Source organism: Pyrgilauda ruficollis, unplaced genomic scaffold, assembly GCF_017590135.1.
Source record: "Pyrgilauda ruficollis isolate IOZ18807 unplaced genomic scaffold, ASM1759013v1 scaffold3, whole genome shotgun sequence".
NCBI lineage: Eukaryota > Metazoa > Chordata > Aves > Passeriformes > Passeridae > Pyrgilauda > Pyrgilauda ruficollis.
In genome coordinates, this window is record NW_024524377.1 from 12,130,305 (window position 1) to 12,152,515 (window position 22,211).

General features: G+C 35.7%; 1 protein-coding gene across 2 annotated transcripts in view; it reads right to left on the reverse strand.

Annotated features, from left to right (window-relative positions):
- Positions 1 to 22,211, reverse strand: part of MAP3K2 (mitogen-activated protein kinase kinase kinase 2) — a 49,753-nt gene that overhangs the window by 18,239 nt on the left and 9,303 nt on the right. For both annotated transcript variants that reach the window (XM_041473131.1, XM_041473130.1), the window contains exons 2-10: positions 16,032 to 16,101; positions 13,519 to 13,637; positions 11,863 to 11,903; positions 9,386 to 9,485; positions 7,507 to 7,620; positions 6,800 to 6,899; positions 5,738 to 5,868; positions 3,603 to 3,682; positions 1,650 to 1,717 (exon numbers count right to left, since the gene is read on the reverse strand). In XM_041473131.1, coding sequence (XP_041329065.1) covers positions 1,650 to 1,717; positions 3,603 to 3,682; positions 5,738 to 5,868; positions 6,800 to 6,899; positions 7,507 to 7,620; positions 9,386 to 9,485; positions 11,863 to 11,903; positions 13,519 to 13,637; positions 16,032 to 16,035 — 757 coding nt within the window. In that variant the 5' untranslated portion in view covers positions 16,036 to 16,101. The remainder of the gene's footprint in view (positions 1 to 1,649; positions 1,718 to 3,602; positions 3,683 to 5,737; positions 5,869 to 6,799; positions 6,900 to 7,506; positions 7,621 to 9,385; positions 9,486 to 11,862; positions 11,904 to 13,518; positions 13,638 to 16,031; positions 16,102 to 22,211) is intronic.

A 22,211-nucleotide genomic window follows, 5' to 3' on the forward strand; every position in this document is an offset into this window, starting at 1 on the left:
CAAATAAACTAGATTAGGATTATACAAAAGGCAAAGTGATTTCTGACATTTCCAACTCTTTTGGTACTTATCTCTGCCACCTAAATGCTACTTACACACAGTTTTATTTTTATTTTTATTTAAAAGTGGAGCAATCTTTTAAGCACTCTAGAATTCTAAAAAGAAAAAACTCACCATCACAGATTTATCTGGATAAAGCTTCAAAATCAAAATAAAAAGAAGCCTCAAAATATGTAATAGACTGAAGAAACACAAAACCCTTTTGATTTACTGGAAACTAATTACTGTTCAACAGCAAAGTTTTGTAGTGAGACCTGACTGTGAGAAAACATTTCAGAGCACTTTCAAGGTCACCCACTGCACTTTGCATCCTGAGTTGTTTTTTTTTTTTTTTTTGCACAACAACTTAGATTTGAGCCAGAGTATTTGTATGAAAAAAACATTAGTGGTGATGCTTAACTCATAGGCACAGCACACAGCTCTCCATCCTGTCACTTCGCAGTGCTTTCAAATATAGAAGTCATGAGCACTTCAAAGTGATACTTATTTCACAGAGAAGAAAACAAAGGTTCCATGTACTTGTTTTGGCTGGGATAGAGTTAATTTTCTTTATAGTGGCATGTATGGTGCTACATTTTGGATCTGTGGCCAAAACACTGTTAATAACATCTTTTAGTTATTGCTGAAGCACATTCACACAAAATCAAGGAGATTTTTTGCTTCACACACTGCCCTGCCAGCTGGTAGAGTGGGCTGGGAGGCACAAGAAGTTGGGAAGGAACACACCTGGGACAGTGGCCCCAGGTGAGTCAAGGGATATCCCACATTATCTGAGGTTTTGCTCTGCAACAAAAGCTGAGAGAAAGATGGAAGGAAGGCAGGAAGGCAGGAAGGAAGGCAGGAAGGAAGGCAGGAAGGAAGGCAGGAAGGAAGGCAGGAAGGCAGGAAGGCAGGAAGGCAGGAAGGCAGGAAGGCAGGAAGGCAGGAAGGAAGGAAGGAAGGAAGGAAGGAAGGACATTCACAGTGATGGTGTTTGTCTTCCCAGGTAAGCACTAGGAGTAATGAAGCCCTGCTTTCCTGGAAATGGCTGAACACCTGCCTGATGATGGGAAGTGGTGAATGAATTCATTGTTTTGTTTTGCTCATGTGTGCAGCTTTTGCTGTGCTATTAAACTGCCCTTATTTTTAACTCATGAGTTTTCTTACTTTTCCTCTTGGGCTCTCTCCCCAATCTCACATGGGGAAGTAAGCAAGCAGCTGTGTGGGGCTTAACTGCCTACTGGGATTACCACCTCCAAATGAAATAAATTAACCACAGTTATACATCATCTTAGAGACAGATATTAATTACAGTCCAATTTAACTAAGTGTTGCATGCCCCTATGCACTGCAACATTTACTCTTTTTACAGAGGCAGATAGTTATACTACACCCACTAGGAGTTACACACAATAACCTGGAAGAAAAGTGAGATTTCTTGTATTTCCACAATATCTTTCACTGTGTGCATTTGGGGTGGTTTTGCTTTTTTCTACTATATTATTTGTGTAATACAATACTTCGCCAGTGTGAACATCCCTTCTAAGTCCTACTATTTGCAAGAGGAGCAGTTCTGTAAAGCTAGTGTGTCTCTAGTGATTTTTGCCTACCTGAGAATTCCTGATGATTATCTGGATAGCTCTGTGCTCTTGGCATCCGAGACTTGGGATAGTTGTCCCTGGAAATGTAAAAATACACAGAATCTAAAAACTGCTGTTAATCCAGACTCAAGCTTACTGTCCTCTTACTGATGAAAAGCCACTGCTATACAGATTGCTGCACCAGTTTACAAACGTGGAACTCAATTCTGAAACAATTCTAGTAGGTAACTGTAAAAATTAAGGATCAGCAACAATGGAAAAGCTTGCTCATTGAGCTTAATGTAGGCAGGAAAGCAAGAGACTCTGTTAATGAGCAATGATATTAGTAAAAACATGAATTATCAGAAGTACAGCCACAAAGGAACACTGTTATGTTTAACACCTTTATGGCTAAACACAAAGGTTTACAGACTGGCAAAATGGGTTATAAAGACTACAAAAACTCTTGAGGAAATTTAACCAGAGAAATGTAGAACCTTTTAATGAGAAAAAACATTTCCTCTTCTCTCCATGAAAGTCATAGGATTAAGAGAGTGATTTTATTGAGTTATAGAATGATGAAGAATTTTTTGCTTCTTACATGATCACATTGTTTCTTACCTACAGTTGGTATGTAACTCCCAGCCACCAAAAGGAATGGATGGGATTGCCAGTCAGAGCAATCGATAACAGTTTATTTCCATAAACATACCAAAACAGTGTCCTCCTTTTTCTGGTAAGAATTTCTCTAATGGGTAACAGAAGCTAAATGGAGACACAAAACCTACATCTTTGTAGGAAATATTTAAACGGAAAAAAAAAAAAAAAAGGAAAAGAAACTAAGTAGAGGTGACAAATTAAGTAAACAAAAACAACCAAAAAGAGTTTTGAAGAAGAAATATGAGTTGCATTAAGTTTGCTTTGTTTCCCCTTCTTCCACTGACTCCTACCCCACAAAACCATTACATTGGGCAATTAGATAAAAATTATTTTCTATGGAGCTACATTAAATACTGTGTACGTATAACCTACCACACTAAAACCACAAAATACTTTTCATGTCTACTGTCTTCTTGCTTGTGATATGCAGACTTATTAAACTGAAAACTGTATTTGTTAGATCAAATCTATTTGTGTCCTCAAACCACATATTGTGAAATGAAACAGTACTACTACTGAATAATACAGCTCTGATTAATTGCCACAGACAGTGACCTCCAACTCTTCACCTTTCTACCAGTTAAATAAAATATTTTATTAGCAGTTTTATTAGTTTTGCAGTTTGAAATAAAGAAAGAGCAAATCTACACATTAAACCCAAGGTTATTTGCCTGACCACCACAAACCAAACAGGAATATGCTCTACTTGACTTGGCTGGTGGACAGTGACCCCCTCAAAACACAGGGGTCTCCTCAGAGGTCAATCCAAAAAGACCCCCCACAACACACACTGCCTCTTGCTGACTGGTGGGCTTTAACAAAGAAAAATCAGTTGCAACAGGAACAAGGGGAGAGGAACAGACAGTAATTGCAAAGGAAAGGATGGGATTGACTGCTGAAGCCAGAAAATTGTTCTACCCTCCTTCTTGAACTGGGTACCCCCTGCTTTGGCAAAGGAAAGCCTACTTCATATGGCAGTGCTTAAGAACTGTAAATTTAATGGAGTGGCTCACTGCCAGGGTATATACACTACCCATGTGAAAGACCTAGCAACATTTAGTAAAAAATTTCAGTACATTTTTGTAGGACCTTAAATCTAAATTTTTGCAGTTTAAGCACTAATTATTGGGAAAAAAAAAGTGCTACAGTATTTTCCATGTATTAGTAAGCAATTAAGTTTCAATAAGCTTTTATAAACATTCTATAACTTACAAAAGAAGTTCTGGAAGAAGCACTGTCACTTGAGAGGAGTTGTATTTTACAACTGAGACATGCAGTCTAATACAGATAAATAATTAAATAATGAATGTAAATAATTTTTACCCATCTAACGGGCTGTCAAGCGAGGGACAGCTTCCTGAGCCAGAGTTTTCAGGACTGCTCAAAGACAATGGATCCAGCATCTAATAAATAATAAACAGAACAAGATCAACAAGTTCAAGGGGTTCTTTTTTCAATTTTTTTTCCCTAAATAGTTAAGGGGTTTGCTATAAGACAGCTAATAAGAAACAAATGCAAATCAGATATGAACTGGTAAAAACAGAGTGGAAAGCTCAGCTGTTGCCTTAAAATGAGCTCCTTCCTAAAATGAAGTTTGTTTTGATATGTTGTATAACATCTATTCTTTTCCATGAATTAGACAACAGTCTTCTGCTGTAAATTAAGCAGTTACCCCTCCAATTTTTATGGTCTGTACTGCATCTTAAAGGTCCTGGGCACCTACTTTGCCATACAACAATCAAGGAATTATTAAAGAAACAGTGTCCTGAAAGTGAGTTTGCACTCCGCAAACTCAAACACTTAAATGAACTCTGTACTGGGGAGGACAACATTTATCACAGGTTCAGCATTTTTATTCCTCTTGTCTCATGTTGAACAATACTGATTACCTCTCTAAGCCAATGGCACTATGGCCCAACTGGCAGCCCATGGGTTTCATCCAACCCCTCATCTCTTACAGGAAGTGTGAGGTCTGCTGTCAGAGTGCCAATAGCTGTGCTCAGGCAGATCAACAGCAGAGCAGAGGAAAACCGTCCACTTCCAAATTCACTTCTTGTCTTTGTTGGACAGGCTGTGACAGATAAAGGCAGCATGGCCAACACTTGCCAAGGTGATGTGGCAATGTAGGTCGGGGGAGCAAACAGAATTTGTGAGCCCACCACCCCAAACTGGCCCTTGAGGCTGCTTAGGTTGAACTAACCCGGCTTTATGAAAGCAAAATTCATTAATTTAAACCTGCTGACAGCTCACATAGCAATGCATACATGACAGGTTTATCTTTCTGGAATACTTAGGAGTGAATGAACATCCCAGGCTTCAGGGATCATCTGTCTTTCTGACCAGTCAGTGACAAGAAATCACTTTGCCCACACCAAAAGTAACTATTTCACTGGAATGAATCCAGACCTGGGCTGGATCTGACCACAGGGCTATGATAATGAACAGCCCTGGTCTGGAAAGTAGGAGAATGAGTCCCTATTCTCAGCTCAGTCATTAAAATTGTGCAACAAATTGCACTATCCCCTTGCTTTTATTTTATCATCTGTCTCTCATTTAGTCAGCTCATAAAAACCGTTGCCTCTTGCCATTTGTAAATACACTGCCAATGTCAACAACAACTTGAACTGATTTGTGTATGCAGCATTATTTTTCTTTCCTCCTTGAAATATCTCTTTCTCCATTGCCAATTCTGTGAGCAGTTACATTCCAGCTCTTTTTTCCTGCTGTTTTGAAGGGCAATTTTTATATTCAGAGAGTAGGATTTTTATTTTGCTAAGCATGCAGATATCCTACATTAATGCAGGTGAGTAAGATAAAAAAAAATCCCATACATTTGTGATCTTTACACACCAAAAAAGTGAATTTGGGAAGACTTTCAGAGCTTATTTATGCCAGGCCTACAGCCATCCCCTTGCCTCTACCCCAACACAGTACCTACCACACAGAATCACAGAATATTCTGAGTTGGGAAGAACCCACAAGGATCATTGAGTCCAACTCTCAAGTATCAACTAGGTCCAAAGAATTCTGATACATCCAAACTCTTTTTTAAAATCTCTTTTTAATTATCTGGAAAAGTTGTAAAGCTGGTCTTGCTTACATATCATTCTCAGTAAAATAAAGGGGTTTGTCCTTTCTAATGTTTTCACCTGGCATCTCTGCTGTTATTTGTATCTATCACTATCTCACTCAACTATCACGGCAATTAAGAATATTATCTTTCTCCTTGTAATAGCATATTTTAAAAATTGAAGAGACAGGAAAAAAAACAAACAGGTTCTGCAAGACTAAAGAGCACAATTATTTCAACCTTACGTCAAGGTTGAAACCAATCAACTTTTACAGAGTTATCATCAACTTTCTTGCTGTTCCTTCTAATAATTCCATATCCTTCTTGAACAGCAGTATTTCATAAATAAACTTAACAAAAACTTTAGTTTCAATAATCACAGACATACCTGATCCATACTTTCTGGAATGAATTCACCCTCACTGTTGATACTGGTGAAGGATCCATTTCGAGCCACCTGATGCAGCTCATCTGGAATGTATCCTGGGGGAGGTGAACTCCTATCACGAGTATTTGAACCTTTTGAAAGAAAAGGGCTGGTCAGAGTCTCTCCACTAACCCAGAATTCAAGGGCTTTATTGAAATGTTTCACAGGCACTGAGCCTGCCTGGATCATTTCTTGCTTTAGGAATCCCTCAAATGCCTGTGCAATACAAGACTTAAGTATGGCATTTAAAATCTGCGATCCAGAAATTATGAAAAATTAGGGGCAGAGTTGTCTCAATGACATTAAAGAGAATTTTCATTATACAGGAACAGAAACATAATTTGTCCACCTATCTAGCTCAGTAAATTCCTTCTTTTGAAACAAGGATTTCCAAAATCAAAATCGTTCTACTCATGTCAGCTAATCCTTTCCAACTCTTGAGAATTTCAGTTTTTCTTTGTTGAATATTAAGTCTCTAAGAACATAAATACATATATTCATGATAAATGCATAATAATTTATTACATTGTCTGGAAAATTATTCATTTAGCTCTCTAGTTTCATAATTAAATTTGGAAGTTAACATCACCCAACTTTAAAACATGAATAAGTAAAGAGACTATATCAATCCCAAAATCAATATGTTAAACAAATGCTCATACAGTAACAAAATATGGAGGTCATAAAATGAGCAAGGAAACACATTGTCATATAACCAGATTTTTCAATAGCTCATTCCTGTATTGGAAAATAAACGGGAGCACTAACATCAGCTTTTTAAGTTACCCTGAAATAACTCTGCATACACTTAATTACTTGTGGGGATTATTTTAGATAATTTTCTGTATTATACATATTTAAAACACTTTTGTCTTAATATTCAAAATCCACTCCCCCAAATGCAAATTCTGTAGTAGTCATTGATGAGTAGAAGAGACGGTCTGTGTTGGGAGCAAGATTTTCATGAAGAGTAAAAGACAAAAGACATTTTTACAATTAAAGTTATTGAAATGTGCAGCTTACCTATTACAGACAGTCGCCTTTTTCTGTCTGCCACACCAAACACTGCATTATCTAAATCTTCCAGTGAGGGCAAGGGTTCCACATTATTTACATTGGGTGACTGAAAATGCATAAGTATTACAACCTGCAGTTATTACTTTACATTCCTGACAATGAAAATACTTTGTAAACTTTATAGGCTTTGTGCAGTACATTCCATTTTTAAGCAGTCAAAAAAGCAGCTTGCCAATTTACATCACAATTCATCTATTTAGTAGCTCATTCGTAGTCTTTAAAATTCATTTTCAATATGCGCCAGTATACAAATCCTATGAATATCAATGCCATGATTTGCTAGATAATACCGAAACAACTCAGCATTTAGTCTGTAGACCACTAGTCTTTGCTACAACAAATATTGAACTTCCTACATATGACAAAGAACAATTTCAAATGACTACCATTACTTAAATTCTGAATGCTTTTTTTGTATCATTCTACTAAGGTTCACTTTTCAACCACTGTAGGGGAGGCAAACAAAAAGACAGGAACAGGATCTAGGAAAGACTTAAAATTGAGTCAGTACAAAATGCTAATGGATGCTTAAAGTGAAATGAAGAAGCAATCACTATGATATTCAATTGGGAAAATGCCATCTTTAAGAAAATATACAAATTATATTTCATTATGAAAACTGAGGAAAACGCATTTAGCATGTCTGCTCATACCTGTGTATTTCCATGTATTACAAGCAGTATCTTGAGACTCTTCATATGTACACTACGGTCAAGTAGTTCAACAGCTTTGTCCAGGTCATCCTGTGTGGTTAATGGAATTACAAGCTACAAAACAAGGGGAAGGGAGAAAAAAAAGTCTTAAACAGGACACAAGAAAAAAATGAGGAATTCAAGTGCAGAGAAACAACCAGAATGTTTCCCTTCATAGCAAACAACTTGAAAATAAACCTTATTAAATGATCCCTTAAGTATTAAAAATTCAACCTTAACTCTTCCTTCAGATTCCTCTGCTATCGGAACAAGTCTTCACAAGAAGCAACCATTTTGCATACATAGAACTTAAATATCCAAAAGTTTCAGCAAAATGGGTAGAATTGCATCAATGCCTAAACTAACACATAAGATAAAGGTAAGATAAACCTAAGTCCTCTTTCATAGAGTATAAAGCAGATTTTTGTATCTCAACTGTTACAAATACACTTGTTTAAAGTTGCATGACTAACAGAATTTCTCCACTGAAAAACAGCATTTGTTAAAGAAGACGTGATCCATGTGCAACAACTCTAGTCCTCAGTAGAATCTTACTTGTATATAATTAAATAGAATGAACTTGGCATACATATATCTTTAGAAGAGAAAATCATGCTATTAATGTGCAGTTGAAATCTGAATTCTATTACAATGAAAATCTGGCAAGTCTTCCAGGAGTGTAAATGACAGCTTCTGCTTGTAACAAAGGAAAAACAGAATACAGATTTTTAAATCTATTCTACTTGTAAACAGCCTCAGTCAATGATGCTTAAATATAGTACTTTTATACAAAAAGAGATGGAATTGAGGAGGAAGATCTTGATAAAATAAAGAGTAAGCTTATTTGTTAAACGGCACTTTTAATACTAGTGACACGTTATTACCATCACATTTCTGAAAGGTGATGGGATGATTTGCCAACTAGTGCAGAAGGTAAGAAGCAGAAAACCTACTCAAATGCCTAAAAATCTACTAGTGGAAGGAGCTGAGGCTAAAGAATTATGAAGGGCCATTTCACCTGACCTTCCAAACATCCAAAAACCTTCCGTTGGAATTCTTCATTTTGAGGATCAGTTTCACAGAAGTGTCTAATGTAATGAGTAACTAACAAAGAGCAATCACTGGCATTTTCTTCTGCAAAGATCCAGGGTAGATACAGCAGTTACATTGTGCTTAACCAAGCAGATGAATAAGCCTTCATGCACTTTGCTGACTCAAGGCAAAAGCCAGATGTAACCCCTAAGAATGGATCCTACATCTGTAAATACATTTGCTATTAATAATTCTATCTCTACTTCTAAAGGAAAGCTAGAAGTAATATTGCGTAAGTGGCTCAACAGTGTTGGCCCTGTTACCAAGAAATCTTTGGCAACCAGACATTTTAGAGGTGGAAAAGTTAAGCCCAGTTATCCAATCTACACATTATCTAACTGCTGCATTCTAGCAATTACCTAACAAGATTAATCCCTAAAGAAAATTACCTACAAGAAAGGATAAAAGCTATTTCAAATTTACAAACATGTCAAAGCTCAAAGAGGTAAAAAATTTCCCAAGGTCACACAACAGGACTGTGGAAGATCAGGAGGATAATTTTTTCACTCTTCAACAAGTCAGAGGCATCATTATGATATAACACTACTCATGAAACATTTCATGCATTTCCTGCCTATCCTAATTTGGACAAGACTTACATGTTTGAGAAAACACACATAAGAAATCTGGGGTTTTGTCACAGGAGTAAGTTTGGTCACAGAAGTGGTTCCCACTTCTAACAAGAGCAAATTTCAGCCTTAAAATGATCAATGACCAAGGCAAGAATTTCAAGGACACAGAATATTACCTCATTATTGCTGTAATGTAAATCCATAGTCTGTCCAAAAGCAACTTTCGCTTTAGCTGCAAGATCTTCAAGTTTAACAGGCCTTGGTAATTGCAGGATCCTGAAACACAATTTAAGTTATAAGGAATTTCTGTCCATAACTTATGAAAATCTGGCAAGTCATTACTTAAGAACTATCTCAGAACTAAATTTACTACTAAAAAGACTGTAAGAGGCTATACTTTATTCCCTATCCTCCATATATTGAGACTTTCAAAAAAGAAAGAAAAGCAGTGAAAAATCTAAAAGGGATAATCAGATACAGAATTAGATTTCATTGTAACTATTTTACTTGCTTAATGCTTTACAAGCCTCCATTTCTGAGGGAAATTCTTAGAAACTTCTACATTTTTCCACTTTAGAAAGCTAAGACAATGGAGTACCGTACGCTGACAAACATAAGCATCAGAAAGTAATTACTCCTGTGGTCCCAATTTTTTGGAAATCTGAAAGACTATCTTACCTGAGGAAGGTAACTAAATTTCACCATCTTTACCATAATGAACTACACACTCAAACTGCCCAGTCCATCACTAACTGTGCTTCAAGTGTGCTCCTGTAAGAATGGTGCAGTTGTAGGTCAACAACTTAAGATTTTCTTTTAACTCAATGTCCCATCAAACCAATTAGCCCAAACTGTGCATAACTAACCTTTTACTATAGAAAACCATTTCATTTTTGACATACAATACCATTAAACAAACAAGAGCTTTTCACAGAGACTAAGCCATTAAGGTACACTCAATTCACATTCAAAAAAGAAAGAGCACTCAAATTCTGTGAAGTATAAAATTTAGCAAAGGGTACCGTCCCTTCCATCAGTAGTTCAGTTAGTAGTGTTGTGGTTTGGGGGACATTTTTTCTCATTGAAATGAGGCTAGAAACCAGGCCATTTCCAATTAAAAATTATTTTTAAAAAATTAAATATTTTTTAAAAATACCCTAAAAAAACCCAAACAAACCAACTCCCCAAAAACTCAACAAAAACCAATTCTCACTATAGTTAACAATTTGGGCAGCAAGACTGCAACTCTATCACATTACATGCTCCTTGGAACAAAGTGCCACATTCACCACTGAAAGCAAGTCTGGAATCACTTCTCTTTTTCACTTCCCTTTTTAAAAAACTAGTGAGAAAGCCATTGCACAATTTTTTTTCCCTGCATGATTTCTTCCCTTGATCACTAGAGCTACATGCTTGGGCAAACCAAAGTGCTGTAACTCCTGCTGAGCAATGAGCCTAGGCTGCCCAGAACCCCTGGGCAAGCAGGCTGAAGTCACTTGGGACAGCATAACAGAGCTAGGCTCATGAGTATAAAAACCTGGGAAAGGTATCTTTCCATGCACTTACTTTATGCTTGTATTGATACTGAACTGGTTAACTTAGTCCACTGTGAAAGTGAAATATGATGAACCGCAAAATGCACCATCTGTGCAGACTGGCAGCATGTAAACATTTCTCTGTTTGAAATTCATGCTTCCTCTTACTTCACTAGAAATTCTTAGGTAGATGAGACCTCAATTCTCAAAACCTTCAAAAACATATATTCCCTCCAAATTATATAGAGAACTCAACCATTACTGATGCACTTTTTCATGTGATGTTCAGAGAGTCACACTAAGGGCTGCCCAGAACAGTATAGGGTTTATTGAAGCTAATTTTTTAAAAAGAATTTAATATTTCTCTTGAGAAATAGCACGCCTAGGATATTACTTCCTTTTTTTGGTATTTTCAAAAATCTTATTCTACCATAATTTCTCTGTAAGTAGAATGAAATTTGATACTTTCAGAAAGAGACAGGCGAAATGAATTGTCAACAAACCAGTTCTGCATGGAATTATACATCCAATTCTGGAAAAGTTTTTGAGCAGCCACCAGAGAAGAGATCATACAGAGACAGATGTTTGTATACTTTAAGCAGGTGCATCATCCACCTCTCTCATAAACAAAATGTAAATAAATTTTAACTGATTAAATGAAAACAATCTGAGTCTAATAAAGTTTCCTCTTACAGTTGGTAGACTGGCACCCCTGAAGTACAATCCGACCTCCTCCTCTGGGTATTACAGTAACAATAAATTATCACACATTTATTACACACACAATGAAGGACAAAAATGTATTTTCTGGTCTACTCAAACTTGAGATCTGTTTTAATGACTTAAGTAATTATTCAAGGCTACAAACATCTATCTGAAGGGTAACCAAATGAAGGATACTACATTGGACATAGTTACAGTAGGTATTAGGTATTTATGCATACTTAGAATCCACATTTTAAACAGTTAATTCTCTTTAAATTGTGTTCATAAAAAAATTAAATTTAAGCTCAAACAAAAAAACCTTAGAGAGCTGAAACACTTCAAACCGATAAATTGAAACTTTATGACAGGATCATAACCAAACTATAAACAAAGAGACAATATTGTTTCTTTACCTTTTTTCACCTCGATGTTCAAATTTGACTCTAACATCATTCTGTAAGAAAAGAGATAAAGAAACCAATATTAGATTGTTATTACTTCTTTTGATGAAGCTCATGAACTCCCATTAAATACTCCTACACTAGAAGTAAATCCCATATTAATTTTCTGTCCTTTCCAGTGTATCAAGTATTTTAATAAGCTGCGTCTGTTGAGGTACATGATACAGGCTTAAAGAGCTATAAACCAGAAAGTTTTAAAAATAACTTGAAGTGTTAAAATACAAAAACTTACTCTGAAGTGCAATGGATGCTTCTGTAAATAAACATATTATTTTCTATCAACTCATGTTAATATTATAACAGATTTATGACTTCAAATTTAATGTGGAACTGGTTACCAAAGAATTCTGTATCCAGAATAGGCAGATGGATTTAGCTACCAATAACATGTTTGTAAGTACATTTTGCAGCTGAGTGTTCCAGACCTAAGAAACATATCTTGTTTCATAAGGATTACCATAGAAACCCACACATACAATTAAGCCAGCAGTCATGCAATCCATATCCCAATAACCATCTCTATATATACTTAGAGTTACATGGAAATAACATTGCTTTGCAAAATCATAATTTAAAGAATCAACTTGTATTAGCAACTATTGCAGGAAAAACAATAATGCATCCAACCACAAAGTTTATCCAAGTAATTATGCTTCATCTTCCAAAAGAACTGATTTTCAAATGATTACTTTCAAAATCCACAAATTGAAACAGTGATAAACATTTCTTCTAACTTTCTAAACACAGATTATACACAAATAATTTTGGATCATATGTGCATGTTACTACAGTGTCTAAAACACAGCTTAGAGGTGAGTTTCATGACAGTAGTAAAGCACCCCTGTGTTACACTCTGAACTCTCACAACTTTTAAAGCACAGAATGAAAATTATGTAGACATTTGGTTTTGACAGTTTAAGAGCCAAATATATCCAAAAATTTTCATTTTTAAAAGGTTAAAATAAGTACAAACTGAAGTTTATTGAACTGTAAATTAAGAATCAAATCAAATAAACATACAGTTAACTAAATTTAGGTAGAAGTCTGCACCCTCTCCTAATCTCTCCATATAGTAGTTCAAACCTATCAACTAAGCATTTACTACTTTTCTATTTGTGTTCAGTATCTACAGAAAAAAAAAAATGCAGCTGGAAAGAACTCTTATTTCCAGCAGCATGAACAAGAAATTGAAGAAAAAGATGCAGTGAAAGAGTTTAAGCATATTTCTGCTGCTGTACTGATATTCTTTCTTGGTATGATATAGGTGACAATTGGGTAATCTTCTAAACCTATAAAATGATTCCTTGGTATTTTAAAATAGTATAGTTCCAATATAATAATAACAACAAATATAAAATCACTTAACATATGATGTAAATACCTCTATAATCTTCAATTTATTTATTTAAGCACACACTATGATCTGCTCTGAAATGCCACCATTTCATTTTGCTGCTAATATAAGAATATGAAGAAAGAAAATGGCAGCACACGTGGGAGGCTAATAGCTCATTCTGGTATGCTCACTGGTCTGGCAAGAAAAATAATTACAGAAGTCACAGCAGGACATTCCATGTTCAGTACATTAGTGAGGATACTGAAGATTACCTGTTTTTTAGGGGAAGATGACTTTGGTTTTCCTGTTTCTTGCTGGGGCAATACAGGACGACTGGCCTTATGAAGCACAGCCAAATCCTGCATGATTGAATTCAAAGCTTGCTGCTCATCTGCTCAGAGAAAAAGACCAGACAAGTGTAAAAGACTGTTACTTTTGAAGGGCATTACTGTCTCATTTCACAATTAGACAGGCATTAGTCTAAAATCTAAGAGTCTGCATTACACTTCAATACATAATTGCTAAATTTAAAAAAAAAAATTGTTGCCACATTGTTAACATTTTTATTTTATTTATCATTAACAGTGCTTAAGGAAGTAGAAGCTTAATCAGTAACCCAATTCAATAACAGGTTTAAAAAAATTGAAGTCATAACAAAGATTAAACTTTACATACTGCAGGCTGTACTAGTAAGAGAAAGGGGATGCAGGAGAAAGCCTTGTCTACTTCGATTTAAACAATATCCCCAGATGAGACATTTACTAGAGATCATACTCCTTTCCATAAAATAGAGAATAAAAAGCAAGTTCTTTTGAACTATTTCTCCTGTGTCCTGAACAGGTATGATCATGCCCATGAGAGGCATACACAAACTGCCACATGAACACCACAAATGCCTGAGCATCTGCTGATAGCCCATGGAGCATTACAGAAACCCAAAACAAAAACCCCACCACAACAAAAAAAAAAATAAACAATCCAAAAATAAAATGCCACAGAACTTTTCCAGGACTGAAAACACAGAGGACTTTAGGGCTTAAAGGAAGAATTCACATGGAGAATCAGAAGCTCTGAACCCGGGGATAACTTAGGGGCAGGAACGCTACATAAGTTAGGTTTCAAGTTGATAAAAATTCTAAATCCTGACGATCTGCTGCAGCTGTGATGTCCTGATGTCATGACAGACAAAATCTGCCCTAGAACTGGGATGTTCCTTTAGACAGGAAAGCACTTAGGAGCTCAAAAGCCTGTACATCCATCACTAAGAGGAATTTAATAATTTAATAATTTCATATTAATGCCTTGCTACAGCAATAGTACTGCACTCAGCATGTATCTAGAACACTGGACAACAAAATTTATCTCCAGAGGTGTTGACTGTGTGCCTTCATGCTCCTTCACAATGGCTATGGCTTGTTGAAGAATACATTGCTAAAAGCTGTGATTTACAAAGAACTGTATTTCTCAAACATGGACCTGAGAAAAGCTCAGCATTAAAAGCAGCACCAAGCATGTCATGTATTCAATAATGAGAATTCCTTCAGATTCTACTAAAATATAACTAAATATATTTATCATATAAGGAAATTTAAGTTTTCTAATTTAATAGATTCCTTATAGAACAGAAAGCTGGTCTGAAAATTAGTAACTTTGATCATTACTCATGCTGTCATTATTCATAACTCTATTAAGATATGCAAATCTATAAAAGCAAGTTTTACCAGCTATATTTAATAGCAGAAATAAAGGTGTTCTTGCATCTCAGTTATTCATTTCTCACTCTAAAACACACTTCAAAATTTGCCACAATTAAAATAGTTGTACTATTTTATTGTGTTATGGCCTATTCTAGTGCTCAGCAATGGAAAAAGTAAAATAATGCTTTAGCAGTTGGTTGGAGTTTCCAGTGGTTACTAGATTGGATATTTTATACAAAAGAAACCAAAGTACTGTGGTAAAGCATCTAAAGTTACTAAATATCCAATATGAGTCAACAATAACTTCTCTCACACAAAATGTCAGAGAATATCAGAAATCTGAAGAGTGCTGTACTCCTAGATTGAGCAACTTGATTATTAAGCATAAGATTAGAAAAATTGGCAAAACATTAAAAGACAAACAAAAGCAATACAAAAATGTGTGTGGAGTGGTTGGTTGGTTGGTTGGTTTGTTGGGAACTTTTGGAGAGGGAACGCCGAGAAATGATTACAACATGGTGAACTCACTAAAAACATATAACTTGAAAAATTGACGTACAATTAAAAGTAATACAGATATGCTGCAGAAGTGGCTTAGCACTGTAATGACACAAGGCAGTAAGATAAAACTCTTACATGTAGATTTTGTGGTTTGAGTTTGATTCTTTCTAACACGCATCACCACTCAGAGCACAGTAAGTATTGCTCAGTACTCTAATACCATGAATCTCAATTTCCTAAACTTGAAACTCTAAGTACAGCTGAAGACAAACACCTCTTGTTTCTCATGCAAGAACTGTGAAAATGGAGCTGAATCTGATGTTGTGTTTATGTCTGTTTTGTTTGCCTTCAGCAATGTGGTTTTATAATTAAAAAAAAAAAGAGGGAAAAGTACTACATTATAAGGAAGGGAAAAAAACCAACCCAACAAACAAAAAACCAAAAGACCCACAAAAGGAATATTTTCAACACCAGTGAAGCTGCTGAACACTGCCTTTCATATATAGATGTCACATTATGTTAAACAGCCAAAGCACGTTTCCCAGGAATTGTAGTAAATTTTTATCTAAGTTACACAGAAGACTTACCCATTATGGCAGTGAGTCTGAAAACTCAAACTTCAGGGAAATGGTTGCTTCATTAGCATTATTTTCTTTCCTAAAATGTAAAAAAATCCCCCACAATTACTAAAGTTGTCAAAACCATGTAAAGCAGTCAACTTTTCATTGTTTATGGGCAGTTTTTCTAAGATTCTACATAGCAAACACACATGTAAACTACAAATAAGCTTGCATAAGACACACATATTATGTGTGGAGAAAACACCTTTTGCATCCCTAAGAGTCCAAAAAAGCAGAACATATATTACATTGTTTCCTATGCTATGTTTTTTGTATCAGCAGCTGCCTTGGACAATCTTCCAAAAAATTATTCACTTAAAGTGCTTATTAAACATCTTTTTAAATCAGTACTTGACCCAACTGTCTTAAAATGAGAGCTAATGTAATTTTCATTAAAATGCCTGTTTTAATTAGCTGTCTTAGTACATTAAACATAACAATGTATTTCATGATTTTAGATGAAGCACTTCTGTAATATTTCTTCGTAAGCATTTCAAAGAAATACAGTAGTTCTGTGAGGCATTTTAAATCTTGTACCACATCTGAAGAAAACAAAACCAACTTATATTTTTAAAAAACACCTCAGATGTTCTTCCTCAACCTAGCAGAAAAAAACCCCAAAACTTGGAAGCTGAAGATATTTGAGCTTAAGGGCTCACATAGGGCTAAAGAAAAAAACATCTCCTCCAAGTTCCTCCAGCTACAACCTCCTTATTCTTTAAAAGAAAACCCAACTTACGAAAATTTCATTTCTCTGAATAATTTAATGTTTCTTATTTTATTGCCCCTTTTAACCAAAATTCTCAGTTCAAATATGAAGTATAATCAGTCACCTTAACAACCTTTGTGTTAGCATTTAATGTTACTTTAAAAATAAGTTAACAACATTAAAATTTGAATTAGAAACATGATTCAGACCCAATTTTATTAAGACGTTTATGAATTCGCCTTGTGAAATGGAAAAAGACTACTCTTTTTAACGGATCATTTTCACAATGGGTTATAACAACAGGGTGGTTGTGGAGAGCGACTAAAAATAAGATAACAAAAATCAACATTTTTCAAACAAGTCTATATAAATCCAGTAAAAAGGTAAAAAAGCATACCCTAATCTCTGGCTGTAAAGCATTAGTATAGCACACACACAAGAGTAGATTAGCACACACACAAGAGTAGATTACAATACAAAACAAAAAAAAAGGAAGCAAAACCAAAAAATCGAAACTCAGAGAAAGACTCAGGAGAAGCAAAGGCTGCAAGCACAAAGAGCAGATGCAAAGGTAGAATAAAATTATTCCAAGGTCTTGCAGAGAGACACAAGCAGCCTGAATTTGAATGTAATTAAAGAAGGGATGACAGAGTGAATTTCAAAAAGGTGTTTGCTACACTCTTATCACATCATCAAAGAAGAATATCCTAGCAACAGCATTTTGTATATAAGGGTGGAGAGATGCTGATTCATATTCATGATTCACTTCCCACCAGCCACCTTCCAGAGTCTGCAAGTCTTTCAGAATCTGAGAAAGCTAAAAACAATTTCCAAGAATCACCTGGATGTTTTATTTCTTCAGTGGTTTTGTCAATGCAAATGAAACAAAGCCTGAGGACAAGTAAGCCATGCAGATGATGCAGCTGTTTCAGACACCCTAAGCTAATTGCCCATTCTCACACACTTCTATAATAACCAGACACGGTGCCTCTCAGTTACTGAATCGAGAACAAAAAAAACCCGGTGAAGCAAGCAATCTAGCTTAGCCTGATTTAGTAAGGAATTCAGACTTACACAGGAAGACTTTACCTACATAGAAAGCTGCTTTACGCTTTCAGAGTCCAAACCTGTTGCAGTAGTGGGGCAAGAATTTCAAGGATATCAATTCCCTCCACTAAATTTTCACTAAAATAAATGAGTGCAACGATAAATGGTTTCCAACCCCTACACCAAAGCAAAAGGACATAATGTGAACTCAAAATACAAAAGATGCACTGTAATTATTTCAACCACAGGTAAAGATTAAATCTGACTTGCACTGTATTAGACACAAGCAAGTTAAACCAAGACAATACAACAGCAGTATCTGCTTGCACTGCTATTCAGAGACACACTTGTCTATAACACATGAAGCAAAAAGAGCCAAGTAAAATCACAGGTGATTTTTCAGACTGCAGAATGGACAATCAGAATATCTAGTAAGACTATAAAATTTTATTTCATAGCAAGAAGAATGAGCCAGATAAAACAGTTTTACTTGAAAAATGTTATGTTTAAACAATCAAATGCTTGGTCTCACACAACCAACCTCCTATAAATCACAGCAAGGCTGACAAAATCTCAAGTCATCATCTAGTCAAAAGTACCTACTTAACCTTTCACCCAAATAACGTGCAGCACTGCTTGTTAAGGTTTTTATTTAAAAAAAAATAAATATAGTATCTATGAACAAGATAAAGAGTAATACCTAAATCTGAACTTCTGTAGCATTTTCCTAACTCAAAGCAACTGTTGGCATAAATAACAATAATGACACTACATAGTGTGGTGAGCATAGAAGTCAGTATTGTTACAAGACATTAGAAGATACCTAAAAGAAGGTAACTCCATAGAAATGAACATAAAGAACAGGATTGTATATGGACATACACACAAATGAACACTGGACAAAAAGCCAGCCTTTTCAAAAATATGAAAGCAGCAACAGCAGCACAAAATCACGAATGACAGGGAAAAAAAGGGAATTGAAGAACAGTAATGAGAAAAAGCTGAACAGTAACACATCAGATCAGCTTTAGAAAAACTTGGATCTTTAACATATTGTAATAATACATTAAAAAGGTATTCACAGGGAAAGCAGATAAGGGAGAAAAAAGATTAAACTAATCCAAATCAAAAGCCAATGATACATTGCTAAATTAAGGTAACATTTGGAAAACAAAACCATAGTAATAAATGCCTGATACAGCAAATGCCTCGATTTCAAGGTTTACTCCCAAGCAAAATATGTCTTCTTGAAATAATCACAGATTAGTTAAAAGAACTAACTGCAGCAACCACCCAGCTTAGGTTTTTTCAACATATTTGCCTAAATATCACATAATATTCTAGGTATTTGCTTTAAAAACTCAATTAATTAACAGGAAACCCAGCTGACGGACTAAAATAAAAGAAATTCATATTCCTGCTTAGCAGAAAACTCCAATGAATATGATTCCCACTGCAGGCCCCTGGAGATCAACAATGATCAAGCAGGCAATGAAACAGACAAGTCATGGCATAAGGAAATTACCTGAATCATGTCTGAAAACAGTTGCAGTCCAACAAAATGCATTTAAATACCATTAAGTGTTTTAAATACATATAATAGTTTACTGTGGTTACTCTCCATTTATTATTAATTTAAAATAATACTAAACATTTTAAAACTGAGATTAACTGCATTTATGGTACTAAAACTGACAGGACTGCTTTCCGAACTTCTATACTCCCTGCAACCAGGAGGGCACCACCCACAATCAGAAGCTCTATTTCATGCAAGTCTAAATATTGTGGCTTGTTACATTTACTTAGTGATGCTTTTGCATTGAATGCATTTTAACATACTGACAATCATTTAGGCAATTGGAAAAACAGTTGCAGCCACAAGACTGGACAGTGTTAGCAAGAACAATTGAGAAGAATTGTTAAACCACAATGTAATTATCTAACATAGGTGCAATACACATTGAAGAGGCACAGTGAAATCCTTGTGTGTATAAAAATGCAGTGAATGCAGAAGCCATCTTGCTTCTGTACACAACCTGCAGGCACAGTGCTCTGTGCAGACTGCACGTGTGGGATGGCTGAAGCATCAGAATCTTTGTGGCTGGCACACAGATATCAGGTATCTCTACAATGAGCAGACTTGTGATTTCTTACACTGAAGACTTTTAAAATCTTCGTGACAAGCAAAAAAAAAAAAAAGTGAATTAATGTCTCACTGAGCCCACAGCAGCATGCAGACTCACCTCATCTATACAGCTACAGACATGCTTTGGTATTTGTTTATTTTATGAAAAGAATGGTTACTAGCTGTACTCCTTTTTGAGTTCAATTTAATACACAGACAAACAAAAAAGTAACAAAAATCCCCAAACCAATAAAACAGACCAGACTTGCATAAAAATCGGTATCTATGGATGGTGCCCTCCCAGTTCCAGGAAGACTAAAACCTCAAAAATCAGTGCTATCATTTCTAGCACCTTAAATGCAGCTTTCACTCAAATTACAGATCTCAGAATTAACTGAAGGATCCAATGTGCCTAGTGACAATAGCAGAATTTCATTCAGATTAAATCTTTAGTTCCTGCTGTTCAATAAACTGCAATTTGACAGAGTCATGTAACATTTATCAGCTTGATGAACTATGATCTTGGCTTGAAAAACTTACAATGTGCTGGAAGATCTGAGAATGTACAGAAAGAGTTTTTAAAGACTGTTCTCATAAAAATGGAAAGCAGCAGTTCAAGATGAGTTTATACCAAAATTAGGCTTTTGAGATAAATATCTTAACGCTTACAGCAATATTCACAAAGAATAACCATAGTCTACGAAAGCTAATCTCTTTACACTTCCTTTACAGTTGACAGGGAGAGATAAGCATATTTAGAGAATTTCAAGACACTTAAAAGCAAGTTTCCTGCTTTGAATGAACCTCTTCTTTCCAAGTAGTATCAAGAGCCTCTATTAGCTAACCCTTCACAGGCCTACTCCATTTCAAGTACACCAAAAAGATAAGACTGTAATTGGCCTCAAACAGAAAAACATCTACTTTCCTCAAGAAGATCTCTTTCCTCACCTAATTCGAATTTTACAGAACTTCTCTTTCCTGTATCTGTCATTGCCTCAGCAGCAGCCAAAGCACTTGACAGCTCATTTCTCAACCTAACTGAAAAATTACTTTGCTGATACATCAAGCAAATCTTTCTTGAAAGAAATGATGCTTTCTTAAGATCTGTTCATGATTTTTAAACATAAAAATACTAAATTGAGGAAGGGTCACAGCAGCTGAAACTTGCAGACAGGCACCACAGCGACACCTTGCAAAATATGTTAGTGCTGTCAATTTTGCAACAGAACATAATGGCTGCAAATTGACTGTTCAGCCTCCTCTCTTATCCAGGACCAGATTTTCTCACAAAGGTATGTCAAAAAGCAACACAGTTCACTGGGCTACACATAACTGCATCACTGCCTACAGAGCACTCTGGCATCTTGGAAATTTATCACCACCACCATGGTGGAAAGCTCCAGCACCACAACACAAACACTCCTTGCCATTAGCTGGGCTATATGCTAAACAAACTGTTTAGTGCTAGTCACATCATAAAAATGTTTAAGGCTAACTCAATATATTAAGATAACATTGGAGTGTCGACAAACACACACAACAAAACACTTCTGTTATGTTTGTAACTTTATCCTAATTTACTATCTTACATGAACTGAGTAGCAGCATAGAAGGTGTCTCAAGCAAAATAGGTGTATGGAAGTTTTAAGACTCTAGAATACCATGAAACATGCACTACAGTGAGTGTCATATGGAAATTTTGGTGCTTCTGTGTCTCCTTCCAAAAATCTCAAGTGGTGCTCTTGGTTTAGCACTTACCAGTGCCATTTGGAGCACTTATGCTGAAACTGTCATGAAAGGCACCAATATTAGCTTTTCTTCAGAATTTAAACTAACAAGTCAAAATACTTGTGAAGGGCTAAAGATGTTACAATGAAAACCATTCCTCATTACAAGTGTAACTGCTTGTGCTCTATCCAAGGTCCTACAGGAAGGCAACTGTTTGGAGGGGGTTTTGTGCAACAGACAGTTCACAGCATACACCCTAAAATAATGCAGTTTAGCTCTCATCCTTGTGACAGCATTCAAGATCACCAGCTCAGCCAAAGAACTAACTGTACACAGTACAAACTTAATCCTACCAGCATTATCAGTACTGATGATTCCTGCACCCTTCACTATTCTAAGAATGGAATGCTACAACCAGCTACACATAAATGGATTTTAAGAGTAACTACTCACTAAAAGAGTAAACCTACCACAAACCACTTGTATCAGCAATATTCTGTGAGCAAAAATAAAGTACATTAGAAGAAAATGCAGTCTT